At 46.5% G+C, this 27,013-nt stretch overlaps 1 protein-coding gene across 5 annotated transcripts in view; it reads left to right on the top strand.

Annotated features, from left to right (window-relative positions):
- Window positions 1-27,013, top strand: part of KIF6 (kinesin family member 6) — a 505,895-nt gene that overhangs the window by 454,581 nt on the left and 24,301 nt on the right. For all 5 annotated transcript variants that reach the window (XM_032339835.1, XM_032339836.1, XM_032339834.1 and 2 more), the window contains one exon: window positions 9,576-9,626. In XM_032339835.1, coding sequence (XP_032195726.1) covers window positions 9,576-9,626 — 51 coding nt within the window. The remainder of the gene's footprint in view (window positions 1-9,575; window positions 9,627-27,013) is intronic.

The raw sequence follows: 27,013 nt of genomic DNA, 5'->3' as shown, positions 1-27,013 counted from the left end.
TTATTGCAAATATACCCTCCACCATCTACCTCCAGGGCTGTAGCTTGAACATCCCCTCACTGTATCTCTATCTTATTATTATGGCTTCATGTTTTAGTTTTCATACACACACACACACACACACACACACACACACACACTCACATACAGGGCTTTTATGGTTAGTAGTGGTCAGTAGTTAAGTATTCTTACTTATTCTTGTTATGCTCATCACTGTTTCTTTTTCCTACATATTTCTCTGTGTTAATTTTTCTTCTTGCTGATCATCATAGTAACTTTTTACACTTATTTGGTTCTTATATCCCAAGCACTCTCCTAAAGACATTGCATAGGTGACCTAATTCAGTCCTCACACCGGATATTGGTAGTAACCCTGTTTCATAGAAGAGAAAATGAGGCACAGGGCCATTCAGTAGCTTTCACAATGGTGCAGAGTGTAGCCCAGCTGGTCTGCAAACTAGGGCACTTGGCTCCAGAGTCCATATACTGCACCTCCATGCCTGGTTGCTGTTCATTTGAACCCTTTCTGGGGAGTGGTACTCTGTGGGTGGTAAATGCTCAGTCCTCTTATGACAGAAAATGTCTTTATGGTGCCCTCACCTATGAATGAAAGTTGGACTAGGTATAAAATTCAGGTTGACAGTTACTTCCCTCCATTGGCCCAGCACCCATTGTCATGGTTGAGATGTGGGCTGCTGCCTAAAGAGTTCTGTTACAGGTCCCCTGGAAGCTGGGAACAGTGGCTCTGCTTCCCTGACCGTCTGCAGTGGCACTCTGATGTGTCCAGGTGTGGATCTGTGTGTCTTTGCACTACTACATGCTCAGAGTGCACTTATAACCCAATGGCTTCCATCTTTCTTCAGTTCTGGAAAAGCATGCCTGCTCTCTCCTCCAGTACTTCTTCTTCACCATACCTACTTCCTTTCTTCTAGAACTCTTATTTTTCCCTAAGATTTAGTTAGTTAGTTAGTTAGTTAGTTAGTTAGTTGAGAGAGAGCAAGTGAGAACAAGTGAGAGATGGAGGGAGAGGGAGAAGCAAACTCCCCACTGAGCAGGGAAGCCTGACTCTGGGCTCAATCCTAGGAACCCAAGATCATGACCTGAGCTGAAGGCAGATGTTTAACTGACTGAGCGACTCAGATGCCCCCCACATTCTTCTAGAGCTCTTGTCAGACACATAAAGAGGCCTCTCAGTCTCCCCTCTGAAACTTCTGTCTTTTCCCATTTTCTGTTTTGTCCTCTGTTCCATGTTTGGGGTGGGTGTGGGATGAATTTTTCCAGATTATGTTTCCAATAACTAATTCACCTTTAAAATACATCTGGGGGTGCCTGGGTGGCTCAGTTGGTTAAGCAGCCAACTCCTAGTTTTGGCTGAGATCATGATCTCAGGGTTGTGAGGTGAATCCCCCCCTTGGGCTCCATGCTCATCATGGGGCCTGTTTGAGATTCTGCCCCTACCTCACCCTTTGTCCCTCCCCTGACTAGTGCTCTAAATAAATAAATAAATAAATAAATAAATGTCTTTTTAAAAGCTATGTCCAGTCTGGGGTTTATTCCCTTATTCTCTCTATTGTTCTTGGTTGTTGGTCAATGACTCTATTTTTCATTTCAAAACATCTCTCCTGTCTATTATTCTGGTTTCATTCTTATTCATACCTATTTGTTCTATGATTTCTTATTCTTTTCAAAGAAAACATAAGCTGTCACTAATCTCTTTGAGTATTCTCATCATACTTACTTTGAAGTCTGTCTCAGGAGCCTAGAGTGGTATGATCATTATGGAGGCAACACCTCCAATTAACACGGATCTGCTGAGACCCAGCAGGGGCTTCTCTCTCAGACCTATAAGACTTCATATTCCAGCATAGCCATCACAGCACTGCTGGTGTTAGCAGGAGTGGGAAGCAATCCAGTTGTCCCACCCTTAGAGAAGGGAAGTAAAATGCACTATGCAATGTATGCAATAATTAGAAACTGAGGACTAGATGCGCATATAGTAAAATGGGTAGTTGTCAAAAACACAGTGCTAGCAAATAAATGGGAAGCACAATGAGATCTGTAGCTCAGTATTTCTTTCATAGCTTAAAAACTTCACAGAAAACTTTAACACAAATTATAAGAATATATGTGATAAAAGAGTATGTATCAAACCAATCAGAATGGCCACCTATTAGAGGCATAACAGTAGGGGAATTGCAGATGGGGCATAAGGTATGGGGATAAACACACATATATACATATTCTCTCTCTCTCTCTCTCTCTCTCTCTCTCTGTCACACACACACACAGGGCTTTATCCATACTGACAAGGATAATGTGCTGTTAACTAAAGAATAAGACTAATTCAACCCTTTGTAATTCTGCATCAATAAGTGTCTGTAGCTGTCTATCCAGAAAATTACTTTCATCTCTAATGAATTCATGTTCCAGCTATTAATTTTACTATCTTTTTTTAGCATTAGATTTATTCATACATTTTGGCATTTTTGTGGCCAGGTCCATTTTTAATGAAACCCATTTTATTTCTCTCTCTTTCCCTTTGTCCATTTTTTCTCATCCCTCTCTATCTGACAAGACCTCCAGGCCCCCCATGAGGAAGACAATTGGGAGTGACTGCTCCATGGCAATGTTGGGATGTGGCCCACCTGGGCAGACAGACTATCAGTGGGCAACTTGGTGGGCAACTGAGGGTAGCTGCTGGTGTACCCTATTTTCCTCCTTGGGCTTGCAGTAGGACATGAACTATAGCCCTAGGCAACATCTAGCAGCACGTTTTTTCCTCAGTCCCCCTTCAGGCACAGGTTGGGTGGTGGGGGACTCTCACCCCACCCTGCTGCTTCAGACTGTGTCTTGCTTGCCAGATGCACTTTTAGTCACCTTCTTGCTTCTGGACCTGGAGCCCTGCCAGCCAAAATCTTGGGCTCCTCCAACCATTCTTCATTTCTGTCCCACTTCAAATCTTCAGAAATCTGTCTTGAAAGCTAATCCAGCAAAGTCTCCTTAATATTCTCTTGTTTTATTTTCTTCACTATTGCTATGGTGGGAAGAGGTGGGTCCTGCCTCAATTAATTTTCAAATTATCCAAACAAGTTTAGGTACAACCTGATGAAAGAGTAGCAAGAAGGAGATGAATGTGCCTGATTTTAAGACTTCAAAGGATTTGCATACTCTTGTTTGTTGGAAATTCATCTAAGCATTATACACATAATTTATGCTGGGCCCATTAATTTTACAAATAGCCTTACAAATGGTCTTGGGGAGTCTAACCTTTTTGGAATCACAGTCCTCTGTGTTAGAATACAAAGAAACTGGCATCCCACGTCATAGCTATAATCCACACTCTCAGTTCATACCCACTAAACTAGACTTTCCTTTCAAAGAGGCCCCTCAGGCAGGCAACACAATTCTGTGTCCTCTTCCCACACCCCAATCCTGCTACTGAAGTTTAATTTGATTTACTGAATTGCTGTAGTAGTAGAGTCAAATAGAAGAACAGATTTTCACTGGGGTCCAGACCCTTTAGGGATGACCCTGGACCCTGAACTGTAGTCTCCCCCTAGCCCTACTCCTCCATTCAAGCCCTCCCTTCCAACCTCCACCCCAAACAAGGGCATGCCTGGCCTTCTCCACCATTGTGGCCCCCACCATTGCCATTGACTGCCATGCCTTCCCCAGCCTCACCTTAACATCTCTGCTCCCTTCACAATCCACCCAAGGCTCACCATTAGTGATGATGCCTCTCCTAATGCTGCTAACCTACCTTTCCTCCTCTAAACTCAGGTTTACCACTGATTTGACATTTAACCACTTGTCCTTCAGGCCAGTCATCTTGTAACTATAATAATCTTTCCATATGTCTGAAAGTGCCTTCATGACTAAAACTAGTCTGGTGTGTCACATATGCTGACATCCTCCCAAACGTCTTGAGAGATGGTAAAACAGATATTATCCCAGTTATTTTACTGTGACCCATTTTTCAAGTGATAAGATGGAGTTTAAGAGATATTAAGTAATGTACCCTAGTAGAAGTCACAGAGTTGGGATTTGAACTTAAAATCTGTAGAACTACAAGTTTGTAATTATCTTCTAGTTTAACCAAAATGGCAAAGAAGTTCTCTTCATCTCAATGCCAACTCCCAGCAATCAGACATAGCTGCCCAAAGTGCTGTGTTGAAGAGCCAAACCCAGGCTCAGCAGGAACACAAACCGTCCAGGAAGGAAGAGCAAGGTCTGCCAGGGGTCCAGCTTTTAACAGGAAGAACATGCAGGTGCCCTGTTTATGGTCCCCTGTATCAGGTTAACTTTCTCAAACTAGAGGAGACTTTTTTTTTTTTTTAAGATTTTATTTATTTATTTGACAGAGATCACAAATAGGCAGAGAGGCAGGCAGAGAGAGAGAGGAGGAAGCAGGCTCCCTGCTGAGTGGAGAGCCGGATGTGGGGCTCGATCCCAGGACCCTGAGATCATGACCTGAGCTGAAGGCAGAGGCTTAACCCACTGAGCCACCCAGGCACCCTAGAAGAGACTTCTTAACTAGTCTATTTATTCCACAGCACTTAGAACATGGTGCTTAACATATAGTTCATGAGCGAGAAATATTTACTCCCTGGTAGTGACATTAGCATCCTCAGTAAGGCACCACATCACACAAATTGTGCAAGCATCCTGCCTGAGGGCCCTATTCTGGGTGGGGTTCAAAGTGAAGGGCTTGCTCCAGATCCCACTCAAGCAGCTTTCCCTTGGTGACCAACTTCAAACTACCAGGCATGCAAAATAAAATGTGAAATGTAAGGAAAATTGTTGTATCCAAAAGACTATCATTGTAAAAAATAATAATAATAATAATAAGTGTTGCTTCTTCACTATGATGATAATACTTTTCATATGAACTACTTGGTACAGAAAATCACTAAACCACGCTACCCAACATGTGGCAGTTACAAAGGCCAGGCATCTCCACTGGCGCTCTCCGTGGGTGAATGCATGTTCCAAGTACCCCTCCACCCCCTGCTAACACCCTAACTCCAGCCATCAGTGAATCAGAAAGAGAATGTGTTTCTGGCATGAGCTGTTGTAAGGTAGTGGAGACAAAATTACTAATTACCACCATTTGCGTACCAGCCGAGCCTCCCCTCTCCACCCCCCCACTCCCCCCACCCCCCCATCCCCACCACGCCCCAGCTTCCCTCCCTGACCATGTCCTGCCTCAGGCTGGGAGTTCTCTGTTTCCGTTTCATCTCTTTTCCATACCTCAGGATGGAGATGTGTCCAGGAACCCCGGCCAAAACCAGCAAATTTATCACCATGCTAATGACAGCAAGCCGCATGCTGAGTGAATTCTGCTTTCCCCCTCAACTCCTTCTTTTGCCAAAACCTGTGGAACTGCAAGATCCAGCCGATTACAGAGACTGTTATCTTCACATGAAGAATGGCTCTGGTAGAAAATGCAATTAGGTATCAGCTCTAAGGCTATTTTTAGATGCTTGTTTGGGAACATCTCAGAAACAAAGATCGCCATGTGGAGGCCAATGTTATCCGAGTCACCCAAATTGAACATCCATACGCACAATTTAAACCTACCTTTCTCAATAGGGGCATTATAAAGCATTATAAAGACCCACCCATCCCGTCAGGATGGCTCATTGTTCTGGAAATAGATATTTCTGTTTGCGGAGTTGATAGAACCGGCAGTCCTAGGGGCAAATCCCGCTGTTTACTTACCAGAGCAGCTCTTCCCAGGCTGGGGACCTCTGGAGAATCTCTAACCCTGCTTCCCCGGGATTTGCAGAAGGGAGCCCAGTGGATCATTCTGCTGGGAGCAGGGGAAATCATGCCACACTAGACTGAGTACCTACAGGGGTGAGGCATGAGCATGGGAGATACGTAGTTGGGGAGACCTACTGCTGGGGAGGCCCATGGTCAGGGGGACAAGCTGTCGGGAGTATGTCAGGGGGATAGTTTCTCGAGGAACGCAGCCCAGTGTGTCCTCCAAAGGAGCAAGTCCCCATCCAGTGTCAGCAGGAAGGAGGTAGCCAGGTACAGACGAGGCTTGTGGTGGCAGGTGCCTATGCCAGATACCCAGGACCCAGACCAGGCACCACAGCGGCATTTGCCGTTCCTGCTGTGAGCATAAGAAAGCCCTTAATGACCTACTCTCCACCAAGGGCTGTGTCTAAATGGTGTGTCGCATTTGTCACAGCACTACCTCCTTTTATTGAAAAACACATGTGCTATGCTTCTTTACAATTCAGTTCAGTGGTGTTGGACATAGACTGGAATCTCAGCCCAGCACCACCCTGCACCCCCATCTTCTTCTCTCTACTGATGCAGACAATAAAGGTCATATTGCTGAGAGTGGGAACAAGATCCCATCTGTGGCTGTGGCTGGCCTGGGTTTCAGGTCATTTTCCTGTTGGCGTCAGGCTGGTCCAATTCTCACCCATGGGCCAGATTGCCACTTCCCACCTCTCCCCCTCCCCATCCAATACATTCCCTAAATTCTTACTCTCCCCCACTTCGAATCAGGGTGCAATACTGCATATGCCCAATTCCTGGATTCCTCTCTTCACAGTCCTCTCCAGTGGGGACACATGAAAGGCAAGGCACAGACTTGCACTCTGGCAGGAGCTGAAGGTGATGAGGGAGCAAGAGGCTGGCTGAAGACAAAGCAAAAGCTGGCGCCTTGCACCCCCCCCCCTTTCATCTGCTCCCCTCCATATGTGTAGCATTCCTCAGGCACCCCTGACCGCCATAAAACGATAAATAGTTAACTTGCAGAGATCACAGTCCTGCAAGGTAGGAGTCTCCCTTGGTTTGCAAATATCCTTGAGATTTACAACAAAGAAGTTACCTTATCAATAGCCCAATCTCCAAAGACACAGAACTCAGTTCCTCAAGCCTAATGTTACCCTCCCCTCCATAAAAACCGAAGGAGGTGGAAGTAGAAGGAAAAGTAAATAAAGTTAAATTTCTTCTAAACCTAAATCTTATTTTTTTTAAAGATTTTATTTATTTATTAGAGAGAGAGAGGGAGAGCGAGCACAGGCAGACAGAATGGCAGGCAGAGGCAGATGGAGAAGCAGGCTCCCCGCCGAGCAAGGAGCCCGATGTGGGACTCGATCCCAGGACGCCGGGATCATGACCTGAGCCGAAGGCAGCTGCTTAACCAACTGAGCCACCCAGGCGTCCCTAAACCTAAATCTTATTAACAAGGATGCTTGATAGCAGGAATGGAACATTCCACCAGACTTCCAATTGTCTTTACTCGATAACAACTAAGCCTTCAATATCCTGATAGTATTCTTTGCCCCAATAGCCCTTCTGAACACCCCTTTGTCCTCACCTACCCAACCGTGGGGTATATAATATGCCCACCTTCACAACCCAGGGCGGCCGCATCTCTGCCTGCCCACGGGCCCTGTCCCCGTGCTTTAATAAACCACCATTTTGCACCAATGACGTCTTAAGAATTCTTTCTTTAGTCGTCGGCTCCGAACCTCCTCACCCCACCGAACCTGACTTAGGTTCTGGGACTTCATCATTTTTGGCGAGCCAGCCAGGAGGTGTGTGAGTTCACAGAGGGGACTTCATCAAAGGGACAGGTGACATTTAACCCAGAGAGGACAAGTCCAAGTGAAGAAATCATGGCATCCTCAGACCCTCACTGTCAGTGAGAGAGGATCCTTCTTCTGTGCTGTTCCAGAGAACCAACCAGGTCCAAATCTGGAAGTTACAGGGAAGCAGGTGTCAATATCATATCAATAACTCCTTATATACAGTTTAATCAATGGAACAGCCTGGACACATACAAGTCATATAAGTAACAGGGACTCCTGAATTGAGTGAGACCTTAAAGTGAATGACTTCTGCCATGCCTCCCAGTCATAGTATTGTAGAAACTTTCTGTGAGTGATGGGGTCTTCTGTGACTGCTTCATTGTCTACTAATCTTTTGAAAACTCAGTTCAGTCATCACCTTTGAGGTGTCGAATGTACCTCATGTGAAGAAATGAATACATTAGACCAGGGAGCAGCGAAATTCCCAGGCTTTCTCAGGGTCCCCAGGAGCCTGATCACATCTCCCAAATGGGACATGTGATGCAGACAGCACTGACATTTTAACAAGTCTTCTGAGCCCTTGGATATGAACAAACCCCGGTGGGGGAGGATGCTTCACTCCACCGTCCAGCAGGAATTCATAGCCATATCATAGAGATGGAGGAAGCCTGAAGGCCACTTCACCCCAAGTCCTCCCCAGGGCAGGAGTTCTTGCTCTCACACCCCACAAACTGTCCCCCAGCCTGTGCTCTAACATTGTCAGGAAGGCCCTCGCTGCTCTGCCAGGAAATGTAGTCCAGTTAGAGACAACTCAATCCATGTGGAGACAGTGTTTGTTGTGAACTGTTTCTTCCTCATATGGAGCCCCTACTTGGTCTTTATTCAACTTGACTTCTGCCCTCAGCAGTGGGACAAAGATAAATCTCTTCTCTCATCCAGATGACAAGGTTTGGATTTTAAGATTTTATTTATTTGGGAGAGAGAGAGAAAAATCATGAGTATGGGGGGAAGGCAGAGAGAGAAGGAAAAGAGCAGGGAGCCTGGTGTGGGGCTCAATCCCAGGACCCTGGAACATGACCTGTGCCAAAGGCAGATGCTTAACTGACTGAGCCACCCAGACACCCCAACAACATTCAGATTTTTAAAGACAGCCATTATCTCTGAGACTCTTCTCCCTCCGAGTCTTTCCTTCTCCATCTGAACATCTCAAATTACCTCAAATATTTCTCATATAGCATGGTTTTAGACCCCTAACCATTTTCTATAAATATTTTCTATTTGACTAGTATTCCTTATGAAGAATAAACTCCCAGAACAAATGCCAACTGTGGTCTGACCATGACAGAGTACATATGCCGGGTCTACCACCATCACCTCCCTTCAACTGCACACTATACCTTTATTAATGCAACCTAGAATAATATATTTTTCATAGTAAATGATCAACTGCTGTGTTCATATTAAGGTTTTAGACCTTAGACCTCTAGACCTTAGATATTAGACCTTTAGACCTTAGACCTTAGACCTCTAAAACCACCATCTTTATTCCTTGACACAGTTTCATACAGCCTAAAAGAAAAAAAGTAGATTTAAAAATAGCCCTGTACATTATTACAAGATCCAATCCTGCCACCCCTTTCATTAATAATAGACAGATAGAACTACTGAGGAGACTAGGACCCCAACAAATGTTGAGAGTGACAGCCTATGGTAACTGAACCCAAAGATGAATTGAACCCAAAAGTGAAATGTGTATTTGCATCGATGTGCCAAGAAGCCAGCATAGCCTGTTCTTCCAACACCATCCAGTGCATGGAGGGCTCTTCTTGGAAGCTATGCCCACTTTTATCTTCCTTACTCTACCTTGTTTGTTTGTTTGTTTGGGGTTTTTTGTTTGTTTGGATGGTTTTGCTTTGTTTTTGTTTTTGTTTTTGTTTTTTTGCTTACATGCTTTGGAGGCAAAGTCTTCCTCAAACCTGCAGGAAACTCACTAATGGTTTTCCTTTGTGTCTTTGACAGGTCGCCTGAAGGAAGAAATCACCCAGCGACATATGCAGCAGGTAGCTCTAGGTAGGTACAAAGTGAAGTCTGCAGGAAAAAGGTGAAGGTAAGACAAGCTGTGTGGTCTTGGAAACCTAGCTAAAAGATAATCCATCTAGAATGGATAAATAAGATGTGGTATATAAATATACAGTGGAATACTATGCAGCCATCAAAAGAAATGAAGTCTTGTCATTTGCAATGTCATGGATAGAACTGGAGGGTATTATGCTAAGCAAAATAAGTCAATCAGAGAAAGGCAATTATCATATGATCTCCCTGCTATGAGGAATTTGAGAGGCAGGGTGAGGGGTTTGGAAGGTAGGAAAGGAAAGAATGAAACAAGATAGGATCAGGAGGGAGACAAACCATAAGAGAGTCTTAATCTCACGAAACAGACTGAGGGTTGCTGGGAGGAGTGGAGTAGGGAGAGGGTGGTTGGGTTATAGACATTGGGGAGGGTATGTGATATGGTGAGTGCTGTGAAATGTGTAAGCCTGATGATTCACAGACCTGTACCCCTGGGGCAAATAATACATGATATGTTAATAAAAATAATTAATTAAAAAAAGAAATGCATCTAGAACCCTCAAGAAGGTTAAGGAAAGCAAGGTTTGCTGTCAGTAAAGCTTCCTCTGGATGTCCCTCCTCTCTCGGACTAGTTACCTCCATCCTGTGTGCTTGCTCCCAGCTCTCCAGCCTGGCACCCCACCTTCCCAGCTGCTGCCTCATCCCCCTGACCTTTCCACCCCACACCCCAACTTAAGTTCACCCCTAGGTCCCAGCTCCTCAGGGCTCTACTCTGAGCTTTCCAGAGCTGCTACTAACTAATCCTAACAGCAACCATGGGTGATGAAGAAATCATGTTTTCTGAACCACTGTTTTCTGAACCACCCCGGGCACTGCTGTGTGTGCATGGCCTCCTTTCTGCCTTGTGACTGTCCTTAGAAGTAAGTGCATTTTTTGGGATGCAGGTGATTCAATGACTTGCCCAGGGTCACATAGCTAGAAATCATCGAAACTAGAATGTGAACCCAGGTCTCTGAGTACACACCTGGTGCTCTCAGCCCCCATGCTATTCACTGCCAACAATGATGGGCTCACTTAATACATTAATAATGCAAACGCTAACCAAAACAGTGATATTCTAAGAGGAACTTGGCCCCTTTCAAGCAGTGGACAGCTGCAGAAAACTCCCCCCTTTTGATAGGGGCCCCAAGGAAGTCACTTGGGGGGAGAGTTCAGCTCCCGGAAAGGCTGGTGGAGCAGGTATTTGGGCACGACCACCTTGTTTCCTCTCCAGCTGGCCTGGGACCAAGTGCTTAGAGTGCTCTGATTAAATAAGCAATTCATGTACTCCAAACAAAGGGTTCCCTTGAGATGGCCTGGCCCCTGGAACCTCCTGAAGTTAGAGAATTCCAACACCCAGGACCTCTAGAGGGGAGATGGAGGAGAGCCCCAGAGTCAGAGAGATGACCTACTGAACTCCAGTAATTTGGATTATTAGGAAGGTGGGTTGTTTAGTTTCAGTAATAATAATGAACACGTCACAGAGCCGCTGGTTGCATCAGAAACAAGGAATAAGGAAGCCTGAGGCACACTGACCAGAACTTGAGCTTCCCACCATTGACCCTGGCGCTGAGAGCTCAGGTCAACATGCCAGGCTGGCCCTCCCATGGCCAGAGATGCAGGCAGGGAGTCAGAGCTGAGATGCTCCTGACTGCTTCTCAGGAAGCAGCCAGGACTCCCCCGAGGCCCCAGCTCATAGGGCTGGGCTGGGGAAGGTCTTAAGGACCTCTGTTGGGAAGCTGTGCCAAGGTGATCCTTGGGCCTCACCAGTAAGTCACTGGGTGGGGCAGCATCTCTAAGGACTGCCTTTAGACCCTGTATCTGAGGGCTGCCGTGTGGCCTCTTCTCCAGTCTTCATGATGCTGTGTGACTAGAAACAATGACTGGAAAACACTGGTCAGTTCCTGGGGCTGTCAGAGCAAGAGATGTTCCATCCTCTCTGACCGCCTCCCCACCCCAATCCCAGACAGTCCTGGGCCTGTGGGAAACGGCTGCATGTCTTCTCCACAATTCCTCTTGCTCCTCTGTCTGGGAGCCTTCTCTTGAATTACAGCAGGTGTCAGGTTCAACAGGGCCCAGCTTTGCCTGAAGTAATCAGCAGACTTCAAATGGAAAACACTCTGGATGGAAGTCTAATTAAGAGCATTTGAAATACCTATTTATTTTAAAAGCATACTATCCCAATTAGAAAAGAAGTGTTAACATCTCCCAGCTGCCATTTTGAGCTTAAATGCCGTGTTTTTAGTCCACACTTCTCAGGAGCTTGTCTGACAGAGCTTTGGAACCACCGGCGCTCATAGGTTCCCTGGCGACCACATTTCAGAGTTCTTCTCATGGGGAGAAACCTCTCACTGCAACAGATTATTTCTAGAGTCATTTCCTGCCTTCACCCTCGCCCCTCAGGCCCACATGGGGGCTGAGAGCTGGGAACCAGGGCTCCAGTGAGACACAAAGCAGCTCAGTGTACTTGATGTTCCGCATGTCCTGGTGTTCCATAGTTGGGGTTTCCAGTGGAGGAACAGGGCAGGCATGACATCTGACCTTTCCCTCCCTGCCCTCTGTTCTCTTTCCTTTGTCTCTTTCTCTCTACTTTCCCTTCATTTTAAGTATTCCCTTTCGGTACTGTTTCTTTCTTTTGCCTCCATGCTCTGAGGTTTCCATGAAAGTATAGGTCAGTTTGGTTGGTTGTTCTTGGGGGAAGAACAGAGGAGGTAATGAGCAAGGCTGAGCAAGAGAGGTTTCCTCACGTATTTTGTGTCAGAATAGATCTGTGTATGGATGAGGGGATGTATGCCCCAGAGAGACGTGTGTGAAGGCAATCTCATATCTCAGAGGAGCACAGACTTCATGGTAGCATGAGAAACGCCACGTGTAAGAGGCTGTTGGCCAGTGATGTGCTGGAGCCAGCTCTGCACCCATCGGAGAAGCAACTGTCACCATTTTAGCTATTTGGGGAGCCATGATAAGACACGACTGTTGTTAAAAATTAAATTAGAGAGGGACTTCTAGGTGGCTTAGTTAAGCATCCAATTCTTCATTTCAGCTCGGGTCACGATCTCTGGGTCCTGGGATCGACCCTGTGTAGGGCTCCGCACTCAGCGGGGAGTCTGCTTAAGATTCTCTCTCTCTCTCTCTCCCTCTCCCCCTCCCCGCATCCCCGTATCCTGCACCTGCACGCATGCTTTCTCTCTCTCTCTCAAATAAATTTTAAAAATCATTTAAAAAATTAAATTATAGAAACTTACAACTAAGTTAGTTCTATTAAAAAACAAAGGCAACAAATACTCAAAATGTATCACCTCCTAATTACAGATCTTCCTCGACTTACAGTGGGGTTGCATCCTGATAACCCCATCATCTGTTGAAAATATCATTAACTTGAAATGTGTTTAATATACCTCACCTACAAAACATCTAGCTTAGCCTAGCTGCTTTACACGTGCTCACAAAACCTACATTAGCTTACAGTTGGGCAAAATCATCTGACCCAAAGCCCATTTTATAATAGAGTGTTGAGTAGCTCCTGTAATGGATTGAATTCTGTCCTGAAAGTGAAAAGCAGAATGGGTGTCTTGGTACAGGGTGGTTGCAAGCTTACCAGGTGTTTACAGGGCAGTCTGGGAGCTGGGGTCCCCCTGCCATGGCCTAGCATCACAAAAGCCTGCCCGTCATGCTTTCTCTCGCTAGCCTGGGGAAAAATCAAAACTCAAAATTCAAAGTAGTATTCCTCCTAAATGGCCATCGCTTTTGCACCATCCAAAAGCCAAAAAGTCCTAAATTTGAACCATGGTAAGTTAGTGACCACCTGTTATTTATTACATTTTACTATTATTTCTGCCCTTGGGGTTATTTGCTGCCACTGTGTCTATATCATGGAAATACTGTCTTAGGGGGCACTACTGTGCACCTCTTCCTAATTTCGCATGCAGTAACGTCACTCCAGCAGCTTGAAACCAGCCTTGTGGGACTAGTTACACCACAGAAATTGACAAATATTATTATAAATTGGGGCGCTTTTTTCCCCACCATGGCATCCTGATAAGCACCCATTTGAAGACAAGTTTTGTGCACATGTATGTTCTTGGGAAGACTTCTCCTCTTCCTGGCTCACTATCTAGATGACAGTTCTCCATTTACTGCCTACCGTGGGGAAACCTGGCCCTTTAGAAAATGAGTAGACAGGGAAACCAGGGAAGACAGATGTGGGCCAGGAGAAGCACTGGCCCCAAAGGGCCCCTCAATGTAACAGCCAGAGTCTTGGGACCTCTAAGAGAAATACCAATGATCAGTTCTATGAACATCAACAAACACATGTTCCCCTGGTCTTAGAGGAGAGCCTACTCCCACACATCATTTCAGGAAACAAGAAAACAGTGCTCTTTTTAACCAGGCCTCATTTGGAACTGGTATTGATTGAACTAGATTCAGCAGGTTGGATTGAGCAGGCTTTGCTTCATTTAGTTGTGTGTGGTTCTCCCATTTCATTGTACTGGCCGCCCTGAACAGTTTAATGTTGTCGTTAACACAGACGAGGCTGGTCAGCAAATGTTCCTTGAGAACCTGGTGTGTGCTCGGCGTGGATCTAAGCCCTCTATGTGTAGCTTCTTCTTTACTGTTCCTCAAACCCCCATGAGGGAGACTTTACTGTTACCCACACTTTACAGTTAAATCCCAAAGGGGTTATGTGAACCTGCCTAACTTTGCTCAGCTCAGGGATGCAAATGGACACGCATGTCCAGAGCCTGTGCGGTAACCCCCGTACCGTGTTGCCCTCAGCCCTGTGAAGGGCATCGTAGCATTCACAGAGGGACAGAGATACAAGGTCCACTCTCAGAGGGTTTCTACTCTAGCCAGCTTAAGGGGAAATACACATAAAAAGGTAACTCTTTATCCAATTTCGTATTTAATTACACATATTATGCTATTCACTGCACTCATCCCACTGTAGCCCCAAACCAGTTCGGCCTCGGCCTCCGCCATGAAGCCTTGCCTGGCCCCTTTTCCCCAAGCCTGCTTTGTCCTCTAACCTCACACACCTCCAAAAGGCATCAGCGTTTTTTGGTAATGTATATTTTCCATAGCTGTATTCTCCATGCTGAGACATGAGCTCCTGGAAAGCTGGGTGGTTCGAATTAATCTTTGTACCCCTCGCAGCCAGTGCAGGTGATAAATAGGGCGAATCAGTGCTTCTCCAGATGACTGCCAGACTCACATATCTTGCAAAAGTATAGTGAGGCATTTGAACATAAAATAAAATAAGCCCATTTAAAAGAAGTAGAAGGAATAAGTGCTTTTGGACCCCACAGCTGAGCTGATCACAATACAGGAGCAATAAATTTGACTCCCTCTTATCTAGTCACTAAGCAAAACGAGAAGCACCCAGTATTACATAGTTTTCATTTTCTGACAACAGGAAGCATACCAATTAATTTATCTGCAGAAATGAAATTTCTTCCTGGAACGAAACACAAACCAGAATTTATTGGGCAGATTCTTATTAAAAGGCACTGAGTGACACAGTGAACAATGTCTTCAGCCGCAGTCTTAAAAAGATACCGAAATGTTGTTCTACCAGATGATTCTTATATCGACCCTCAATAAAAGCAAGAGGCCTGACATTAAAGCATAACTCTTCGAAAACATTTATGTGAGCGGCCGAGGTCCTCTGCTGCAGGTGTTCTGCTTTCTGATGGTTGCACAGAGCAGGAATAAAACCAGGAAAAGCCAGCCCCAGGAAGGTGGGCCATGGCCTCTCTCTTAAGTGTCTCTTTTGAGCAATATTTGGTCAGCGACAAGCTCTTGCTTTGCTCACAGTCCAAACTCTACCAAATGCCAGTGATTCAGATCTATGACACATGGTACTAGCAGTATACGAAATGTGTCAGGTGAGAGAGCCAGGCCATGAGAGCTCTGGGAACTTCCCAGAGGGAGTGACCCCCAGAAGTTGTCACCAGGGCCACAGGTCTAGGCCAAACCATGAAGAACGGGCAGGATTCAAAACTTCAGAGCAGAGTGGGGAGGTAGTTGTCGTGTGTGTGTGTGTGTGTGTGTGTGTGTGTGTGTGTAGTGTGTGTGTGCAGGTCTGGCGTGTGTGGTGTGTGTGTATATGGTGTGCCGTTGGTATGTGAGGGTATGTGTGTGTGCGGTTATGTGGGGGCTGTATGTTTTGTGTGGGGTATGTGTTTTTGTGTGTCAGGGGTAGAGTGAGAGGACTTTCTTGAAAAGTTATTTGAAATGGTGGAGGCAAAAATCTAAAATGGGGAGTTGGGCCAGTTGACTGAGAGCCTTGAATCTGATCATTTTAGCAAGGAATGTTTGGGCAAAGAGGCCTTTTAAGAAAAAAAAAAAAAAGCCCCCAATCAGCCATTCCAATCCTTCAGCATTTCTGACTCACTGATGAGTAAATAATCTGTACCACACCACCCCCAGCCCCTTGCCTACTTGCCCTACGATAGCTGTTCCTCTGGGCACACATGCTTCTGGCCCAAGCTCAGGGAGGGTCTCCAGGATGTCTGGCTATCTGAATAAATCTGTTGGCAACCTCACCCCCTGAGATATGATGCTGTCCCAGGGAGTGGCACATTGACCATTTGTCCTGAGCACTGGCCCAGTCCTTTGTGAGTAGGTGGTCAATCCATTCTTTTGTTCTGTGGTTGATGGAAGTGGGAGATCACTGCCCTTGAGGAGCTCACAGATGTGCCTCACACAAGCTGTCCATGTTGGGTAACACCACACCTTTCTCTGCATTTATCCCTTGACCCAGCTTCTGTGAAAACATAACCTACTGGAACATTCCATTACCTCTATGTGTAGGCATTTTTTTATATACTGTTACAGAAGATAAAAATAATAGTGACTCATAAATAAAAATTCATGAACATGGCATTGGCAGGTTCCAAATGGCATCCTGAGTTTGCCCCCACCCCAAATACTAGCCTCTTGAACACTAGTCTTCCTCTCCCCTCCCCCATCCCTCTCAGCACCCCAGGAGCAGAGATCCTTTGAACAAAAGAAGCCCCCAAGAACAGTCTGTTGTGGCTGCAGTGCCACATGGACCCTTGGATTGCTCCTTGGGTGGTGTGTGCTCCCTGACCCTGAAAATGGGGCAGTGACAGCTCCTCGTCCCCGGCAGGGGACTTGAGGAGGGTTGGGAGAGCCACTGAGGCCAGAGGCAGCCTATTCTACCATGTTGTTCCAGCTTAGTCTGCCGAGGGGTTCTCTTCTCCAGAACAGAATTCCCACAGTGGCCTCTTGAGCCATCTCCACCACTCTCCAGAGGAGGGCCCTGCCATCCCTCTGCCCCCTCTGAACTGTCGTTAAAGACTGAATCTGGCACTACTTTTTTGGAATTCTGTTCCTGGGGATAACAAACATGAGAGTCATCCATTTCTATATCAGACTTCACTGAGCACCTCCGATGATCCAGACAGCGTGTGAAACCAGGAAGTCCAGGCTGTGGGGAGGACCCACTGATTGGCATGGAACTGGAGGGGACCTCCCTGCATTCTCTAGCTCAGTGGTTTTCAGAATGAGTTCTCTGGGACCTATGTGGTTTTGGGGAGCATGAGGCGAAGGGGAGAGAGGCAAATGGCAAGACCCCAGGATTTTTGCCCACCGTGATTCAACCAAAGCAACTGCTATTTCTCTTTTTGCCATGAAACCTTTGTTTGAAGGGGGAAAAAAAAGGCTCTGCAGCTTTTAACACATCTTGCTTCAAACCTGTGGCTCCAAGATATTTCCAGAGGCAGATACCCAGTTCCCCTCCCCAGAACTCTCTGAGTTTCCTCTGGATTCACACAGAATTCTGCTTGTACCTCTGTGATAGGACTTATCACATTGTGTGATAACTAATCAGGCTTTTTTTTCATTTCCCCCACTGGACAGAGGATCTTTATTTCCCCAACACTGGGCACAGTGGTAGGCCCACAGTAGGTCCTCCATGAAGGTTTGCTCTGCACCAAGGTTCCAACATCCATAATATGAGGGGGTCGGACCAACTGACATCCTGTGCCCAGCACATCCTGAAACTGAGCTGGCGTTTGCTGGTTGCCTATTGAATGAATAAACAAATCTAACACTCCTCAGCCCTCAGATGCCATGATTTTACCTCTTTGTGAATGCACACTTCCTTAAGACATGCAGGAAAGGTAGCCTTGGTGAAAAGATACATGAAGGCTTGGATTATAGGTGTCTTCTTCCTCTCAGAAAGGAATGATCAAAATGTGAACCCCTGGAGTAAGGCAGAATGTAAAGGAAGCAGCTGTCCCAGAGGTTGAGATGACATCACAGTTGGTTCCAGAAGGATTCAGTTGGCTCTGTAAGAGAACAGTGATAAATTCTGTCCACCTGAGTCAATCCTAATACACAGTAGCTTGTGAATACAGGACTAGCTTCTGTGACATGAGGCCAAATTTGGCCAGATTCCCAGGCTCAAGTTGGAGCCTGCAGAGTTCCACCCCAATTCCTTGCCGAGTTCCCAATTGCCAAGGCTCCAGTCCCTTTGGGTAGTTCCAGACTTCCCCACCAGCCATTCTGGAGAACAGAAGGAGGCTCTGGGCATCAGCCCTAGTGCCGGCCTTGAACTACAGCTGTGGTATAGTTAAAAAGAACACTCACCTTGGAATCAGGAGAGACCTGATTGTATCATGCCTCTACCCTTTGCTAGTCATGTGACCTTGGTCCATCAACCTTCCTGACTTTCCATTTCCTTGTCTATAAGAGAAGAATATCTGTTCCCCAGGGCTGGTCTGAGTACCAGGTGAAATGCGTGTGTGACGGAGTTGAGGACAGAGTAGATGCTCAGCAAATCTACATGGAACCTATCTCTGAGTGCCAGGAACCAGACAACCAGATGCCTAGGCAGCAGACACAGTCCCCAGCTGCAGAACTGACCACAGCTCTGGGCCAACAGCACCAGTTGGCATAACTGGTGAAGGTCACCACATTTCTGCATTCACCACATCCCTCCACCCACATATGCTCACAGGCCCCATTAATCACTCTACCCTGCAAAAATACAGTCACTGTCTCTCCCATTGAGCACTGATTAAGGATGGTCCTCTCACCAGTTGCCAGGGCAGTTTTATTCATCATGTAAATGTGCAGGAACCATGTATGATACTTTGAATTAATTAGGCATTTGACCAATGTCCTAGTTAGTTGGGGCTGCTTTAACGAAGTACTGTAGGCCAGTTGCACGATGAACAACAGGAATTTATTTTTTTACAATTCCAGAGGCTTGAAGCTGGAAATTAGTGTGATAGCATGGTAGTTCTAGTAAAGCCCCTCCTCTGGGTCGCACCCTGCCAGCTTCTCATTGTGTCCTCACATGGCAGAACAGGGGTGAGCTAGCTCTCTGAACTCTTTTTATAAAGGCACTAATCCCCTTCATGAGGGCTCCACCCCCATGACCTGATTACCTTCCAAAGGCCTCATCTCTGAATACCATCACATTGGGGATTTGATTTCAACATATAAATTTTGGGGTTACACAAACAAACATACAGACAATCATATCCAAATATATAATATATTACAAACATATACAACATATATAACAGATAATAAACATATAACCAGTCAAATATATAGAAGACAAAATTCTAACCTCTTGATGTCATCTGGTAGGCTAAAATGTATCATGGCTGGCCCCTCTAACTGACATAAGTCAGCTAGATATGGTGATAAAAATCACCATTTGTTCTTGGCAAGTACCAGCCCAAGAAAGGTCTTGGGGTTCCCTAGGAACAATTCTGTTGCATAGTAATGGAGCTAGGTAAGATTCATTTCCCCAAAAGCTCACTCATTTCCCCAAAGAAGTTGATCATGAGTTTGAGTTTGGGGAAGACCTACCAACAGGAAACCAGCATCATTCTTATAGCAAACAGCCAAACAAACCAACAAACAAGACAGAAGATAACCCAAAGGTCCCCTGAGTAGGCAGGTAGATAAATGATCTAGGACTATGATATATTCATATAATTCATATTCATATAATAGAACATCATAGAGAATTAAAGATGAATAAACTAGAACTACATGTAGCAATATGAATAAATCTCAGAAACACAATGATGATTGCAAGAAAGAAAATTGCTGAAGGATATTGTGGAATGATGCCATTTTATGTAAATTCTAAAATTGCTGATATTGTGTATCGGGGGGGAGGGGAGTGGGAGCTTTGTGTTATGGTGCAAGATAATGTAAGTACAGAAAAATGCATAAAACATATGTACAGATGTACAATCCAACAAATACTTACAAATAGAACCCCTCTGTCACCTCCCCTTAGGTCAAAAAATAGCTAAGTAATGAAGTAATTTTAAGGGATGTTCGAGATACAGGGTAAGAGAGTGCCAGCAGGAAGGGGAGGTCTCTAGTACAATCAGGACAGTGTTATCTTTGGGGGTCAGGGAGAGTGGATGGGAAGGAGGGCTACGGAGGCCTCTCCCAGCTCTGCGACGTTCTTGTTCAACACATATGCACACACATGGAGGCACCTATGGCGTACTATAAAGATTTTTCAAAACATGGAGGCGGTATGTGGGTGTTATTTATATCATTCTCTAAACTTTTTTGTGTTTGAAATGGTTTATAATAATTTCCAGAACTCGATGAAGGATTAGATTCCGAGGACTCAGAGATCAAACAATTACTGTTTAGTGGAATCCTCATAATAGCGGTGGTTATAAAACCCAAATCCCTATTCAGTTCTGATTAACCTTCATTTCCTCACTACCGTTTGTGTCAGGAGCATTTCACTTAAAGATGGGAACAGAAAATTTGCCACTTCTTATTCCCTTCTCTAGGTACCATGTGTCCTCTAGGAGGGACTTCATAGCTAAAGAAGGTGTGCCTGACCCACTGAGCAATGGGGGGGAAGTGCTTGTAGGACCACCTTGTGTTGTTCTTCTACCATCTCTTTAAGTCCTCACAGTCGTGACAGTTTGGCCTCTGCCCTGGTTGGAAACTGGACAGCTCAGTAACTCAATTGCTCTTTCATTGCTAATTACAAACAAAACAAACAAGTACCAAAAAATATTGGTCATTTTATATTTTAACTACAGTCTCAACAATTCAAATTTCACGTAACGCTAAGACTTCTCTCCTTTTCCCCAGCTAAGGCTAACTCCGAATTCAGGAGGAGGTATCCCTGGAAGGATAGGGTATTCTGGGAGGAAAGGGATACAGTCAGCTCCTTCTCTTTCTAAGACACTTCCTTCCTCAGTCTGATGAGCTCAATTTCCCCTGACTCCCAAGAAGGAGTTGGAGAGAAGGAGGAAGGGCAGTTGGTAAAGATGTTACTTGACTAATACTTTGTAACGTGGCTTTGTGCTCTCTGGGCCAGGCAGATTTTCCAAGCTGACTCCTCCTCACTTTGAGTAACTTCTTGTGTCCCTGGAGGTCCCTCAGCAGCAGGTCCCTTGACCTGATGGAATGTACCTGATTGGATATTTTCTTACCCACTTTGAGCCTTATGGGTCAGGTTCTAAACACAAAACAGATTACTCAAATCAATAATCAAATTATGTGGGGCACCTGGGTGGCTCAGTCAGTAAGGTGTCCTGATTTCAGATCAGGTCATAATCTCAGAGATAGGAGATCGAGCCTATCTCCAGCTCTGTGCTGAAGTGGTGCCAGCTTAAGATTTTCTCCCTCTGTCCCTTCCCCCTGCTTGCACTCTTTCTCTCTCAAAAAAAAAAAAAAAATCAAATTATATATTGTAAAGAGAGTTGAATAAAAGCCTATTAACAAAGGTCTTAGCAGAGTGCAGGGAAATGCAGAGGTCATAACCAGCAAGACAGGAAACATCGCCTTCCCTAGACCTGAGGGAGCAAGAAGAGTGAGCAGTTACCTGAACCCAAAGACAGAAAGGGCTGTGCAGAAAGGCTCAGGCCATCTGATAGGAGCTGTGACCTTCAGTCAAGCAGTGCATCCAACTCATGGCCCCTCAACCTCTCTCCCCTCCCCCACTTCCAGTCACTTGCCCATGCTCACCATTGGCAGAGCCCAGCCAGAGGTGAGGGGTAAGGGAGCCCATTGTTCCACCAGCCAGCCTCCCAGGGCAAGCAGCAGAAGAGTAGAAGAAGATGGAGGGGGGAACTTAGGGGAGAAAAATAGATAGGTACAGGACTCAGCCCACAAGCATTCTGTGGTCCACTGCCAAGTTTCTTTCTACTCAGGTCCCATTGCCCTTCTGACTTGTCCCACTAAAAAGGATCTGAGATTTTTGCACTGAAAAAAAAAACTGATATGAGTTTTAAGTGTGTGCTAGAGGGTGTTAAGTGGTGTGCAGAGCCAGCTTATATTGGCTCGTGAGAGTTGACCGTGTACATCTCTTCTCAGCCCCGAATTCAGGAACATCATGTTGGTAGCTTGAAATCAGCTATAATGGGAGTATTTACACCTCACATTGTTTCCACAGGAGCACAGCTGCAGCTCTGGTCTTGCTCCCAGCACGTCAGCCTATGCCCTGCTAGAGAGTTTTTGAATGGGAATCAGATTTCTGTCCACTGTGCATGTATACACACACACACACACACACACACACACAGAGCACACCCCACACACATGCACAGATTCCTGAGGATTCTAACCAATCTTTCTGAGCATCTTCAAACCCCCTTAAGACCTTTGAGGGAGGAAGAAGGACCTCCAAACACACCACCCCCCATGAAGAAGGTAAGGCAGACTTAAAGCAATCTGCCAACTTTCTTTAGAGAAATTCTTTCCAAAAATTTCTTTTGGCCCTTGTCTCGATGTGGGGTATTTTGGTTGTCTTGCAGGCTCTTGCCATCGTACTTTGAAAATGTGCCAGCTTGACTGTGTGGTCCATCTTAGAACTCACTTCTGAGTCTAGTGTGTAATAAACTTTTTGGAAAAGAACAGATGATTTACAAATTGGCTAGTAGCAGATAAGTTTCCTCAAAGTGGCAGGAGATGGTTTTATTAAGGATCCTCAACTCAATTCCTAAAAGTCCTAAAACGTCTCTTTTAAGCCAATCAACCGAGTTGAACTAAATCCTGCAAACCATCATCATTAGGGGTTTTTAGAGGAGGAAGGCCCATGCTTACTGTTAGAGGCATGGGAAAATCTGCCCTCCCACAAGACCATATGTGTCCTGAGAATGCTCCAGACTGGCTTGTTCCAGTGTGACAAAGATGTGACTGAGTTTTAGGGATGCCAACTTCTTGCTAACTTGTGTTGGAAAAGCCACTCAGACTGAGGACACCACTGGTCAGGAAGGCTGCAGTGACAGACAGTAGACTCACCAAGGGACTTGGGTTTTGAGAGAAATCCTATGTTCCGAAATATGAGCTTGCTTCTGAGGAGTGGGGAGCTTCGATGGGCCAGTAAGCAGGTGGGAGCAGCATCCGGACCCTCCAAAGGAGAGACACCATGCCAGGCTCTGAGTGGTCGCAGCCAGAGAACACTGAGTGCAAACCACAGATGGATCTGGGGCTCCAACAGAAAGGACGGTGGAGAGAGAGGAGTTCCTCTTTGAACAGAGGTGAACATGGAAAGGACCCAGTGCCAAGCTTAAGCAAGTAATGGCAATACTTCCTGTGTCTGCAGTATGCTCCCGGGATGTAACTGCAAGTCCACACCGACTCTGCTGCACACTGACTCTCTGAGCAGTTCACCTCCCCCAACAAGGAACACAGAAGGAGAGAAGAAACCAATGCAGGAGAGGGGCCGCCGTCCCAGAGCCAGCAGATCTTGGGCAGAGAAGCCCAGAGTAGAACAGGGGAGGTTACTCGAGCAGCGGGAGACAGCAGCCTTCTCAGGGAGTGTGTATGTCTGCATTTTGTTCTAAAAAAGGCTTACCCAACAGTTCCAGTTGTCCAAAAGCATGGCTGCTCTCTGGAGGAGCTGAGTGACTGTGGGCCTGTGTCTGTAGGGGTGAGTGTGCCCAAGAAATTATCGGTCCTCAGGGTATTCATCACACCCTTAAGCCTGAGAGTGCCACAGGCAGCTAAGGTGTTACAAAATCAACACCAAGATGGATGGTGGCTCTGAGCACCTGTCAGTGCGTGATCACCCCAGCTGACAATAAATTTGAGCCATTAACAGGAAATGGTCCGATTGGAAAGCCAGAATCTTTGCCTCTGAGCCGCTGACCATTGTAGTAATTGAGCTAGTGACACCATCAATCTCCGTAAGAATAGACACGTTGACCTCTCAAACAGGTGAGGCTGAGTGATCTATGGCTCTATGAGATGGTTTAGCCCCAAAAGGCCCAGAGTGGGTGTTCAGCAAATGAATCATTATTGGACAGCTGAGGAGATGAGCTAGAACACCTCCCTGGCCCTGAGGTCTTATTGGTCATGGTAGGGCCACAGAACTCAAGGCTTCCTTCCACGCAGGGCACTGGACCAGCAACTGCATGTTGGACCCTGTAGCTTTTGCTCTACAGAAGCCTCCAGAAGCCCTCGGGGGCCCTTTTGGCTCTGGTGCCCAGTTGGAAATTTCATTATTGCCTTCCTTGGGATCCCTAGCACCAAGTCTAGGAGATGAGCAGACTGGCTTTGAGTATTCCAGCAACTAAACTTAGGAAAGGCACCGACTCCAACAAGGACAACTCACACCCAGCAGGTGAGCAGCAAATACCAAGTGAGATCAGGCTGCAGGCCATGGTTTTGGTTAGTAAAGGCCAGTCTTCACAGGTCAGCACTCGAGGAGAGGCTGAGGCTTTCTTTCAGCCCCAGCCCCCAGATATGAAGGGCATTCATGGAAAAAGGGCATTGCCTTCAAATACGAAGGACAAGTCAATACTGATGTCAATGATCTGCCCCATGGCTTCCTTCATTATCAGAATCACTTCCAGAGGAGAAAGTACCAGCTTTGAAGTGAGACAGAGCTGTGTCCTGACTCCAGTTCTACTGACTAGCAGTGTGATCCTGGGTGGATTATTACCCCATCAGAGCTCGGTTTCCCCATCTGTAGTGGGGGGTCGTGAAGATTATATAAGATAAGATGCAGGAAGTATCTGACCCACAGAGGAGCCTGGTCAGGGATCACACAGCTCACATTTTGTCTACCCTTTACAAGAGTCAAGTGCAAGCAACTCCAGCCCTACAAAGAGTGTGTCGTCTTCCTTGCTGGAAACACTTGGGCCCCTCTTCCCCAATGGGGCTCCCAAAAGTCTGGAAAGCAGATGGGGGCAAATGGACACACTAGCCCCGTATACTGTGCCATCTAAACCACTGCAGATTCTTTATTCCTTGTAACGCTTGCATGGAACACTTGCATTGAACCTGGTCTCAAAACCTGGAGCAGTGTTCTTAATCAGAGCTGAGCATCTGCGTCTCTGAGGAAGCTACTGGAAAATTCTAGTTCAGTAGGTGTAGTGCACGGCCCCACTGTCTCTGTACTTTTACCAGCCTCTCATGTGCACATCCAATAGAGAGCCACTAAACCAAAAAAAATGAAATTCTGTACATTTCAGACACTGAAGAACTGTAGGAGAGTTTGGGGTGCATGAGGAAGGTGTGGGGAAGCAGGAAGATCTTTTCAGTGTCCCAAGATCCCACCAGGTAGGAGGGGGCCCACCGGAGGCCGGCCTGCCCAGCAGAGGCCTCACTTGTCCTGGTGCTGCTGGTTCCCGAACACCTGACACATCAGACACAGGGCCAGCCTGGGACGGGGGGGTGCCCTGTTTGAAGTTTCATACACTGTTCAACCACTCAGGGCTCCCTCCTTGTGTGACATTCAGGTCTGCGCCTGCTGGAATGAAACCCTTCTTTCTTTCTTTTGTATTGCTTTGGAGCCGGCTGCCTGAGCAGAGTCACTGTGTCACCTCATAGGCCACTCAGGACTACGACCCCCTGTGTTTCTGTCCCAGCCAGAATCCTGTGGTTGAAAGGATGGCCCCCGGTGCCTCCTGTCAGGTGACTGGAGGCTCTGTCCCTGGCCCCGGTCCCAGTGGGCACGGAGACCTACAAAGCCCGAATGCCCTTCAGTTACTCCCTCTTCCTCTGTTCTTGCTCAGCCGCTTTTTGTTCCCTTTCCTTTCAGTTCCCAGCCCCTCTTTCTCTTCAGACAAGACTGATAAGCCCAACCTCAGGAAGCATCAGAAGCAGCCAGGGGCTGTCTCCTGCTGGGGTTACAATGCATTTCACTAAGTAGACATCACCTTTGGCAATAACCCATTGGTTGCCATGACAATGTGGACAGCTTGTGTCTTGGGGATATGTTGTGCCCTCATTCTGGCTGCCCGAGGTCCCTTGCCCCAGCTTTCTTTCCCACATTTTTTCAATAGGCTTACAGCATCCTGGCACCAACTCACAAGGACCATTCTTTAGTTTGGGGCAGCTTTTCTTGATCAGCAAAAAACTGCTTGGCTTAGCTATCAAAGGAATAGATGGAGCCACTTCTGTCCTCAAAATGCTCTAGCCTCTGTCTCTCTCAAAGCTAAGATCCTTATCAGGGCCTACAGGTCCTATGTGATCTGACCTCAGCTTCCACCCCTCTGCCCTACCAACTTTCCCAGACACCCCGGCCTTTTCACAGTTCCTCAGAAGCACCAAGCAGATGTATCTCAGGCCCTTTGCACCCCCTGCTATACTCTCTGTCCTGATTTCTGCATGCTTGTTCCTTCCTTTCATTCAGGTCTTTGCCCCCTCCTCAGAGATGCCTCCCCCACCACTTTACCTAACATCACAGCCCTCCACCCTTTATCCAGCTTTCTCTCCTCGTGGTGCCCTTCAGCCCCTGGCATTATGTCAGCTCAGTTTTTCGTTGGTTCAATGTCCACATTCCCCAACAGACTGCCCCTTGTGGAGGCAGCCCATTTGTTACATGAGTGAATGAATGACCAGCCTTGCATTCGAAGCTGCCTTTTCTATTTGGTAGCTTTAGGGCAGGTGCAAGCAAACCACCTGGTCCCCCAAGCCTTGGTCTCCCTGTCTGGAAAACAGAGGTGATAATATCTGCTAGCTAGAATTACAGGAATAAATGAGGCAGTACAGAGGATAGAACCCAGAACATGCCCCACACACGGGAGCTGACATCATCTCTTATTCCTGGGTCACCTGCATTCGGAACAATGCTCTACCTGCCCTAGGCTCCTGGACACCCACGCATCTCCAAGACACTGTGATCTGCCAGGGGAGCCTGCCAGGTGCCCAATGAAAAGACAGTGAGCAATGGGGCAGGGTGAGAGCCCTCTCCTGCATATGAGCTCCACACTCCTCCTGGGGCAACCACAGACTTTAGGTGGGAGACCAGGTCATCTCGGGCTCCCTGCATGAGGCCCTTAGAGACAGCCTCCTCCAGGCTGGGTGAGACGTCTCTGTGCTGATCCAGCGGCCCTGCCATGCCCCCCTCCCTCCCGTGACCTCTCCTA

Source organism: Mustela erminea, chromosome 4, assembly GCF_009829155.1.
Source record: "Mustela erminea isolate mMusErm1 chromosome 4, mMusErm1.Pri, whole genome shotgun sequence".
NCBI classification, from domain to species: Eukaryota; Metazoa; Chordata; class Mammalia; order Carnivora; family Mustelidae; genus Mustela; species Mustela erminea.
The sequence above is the reverse complement of the archived record's forward strand: the minus strand, read 5'-3'. Positions and strand labels throughout refer to the sequence as shown.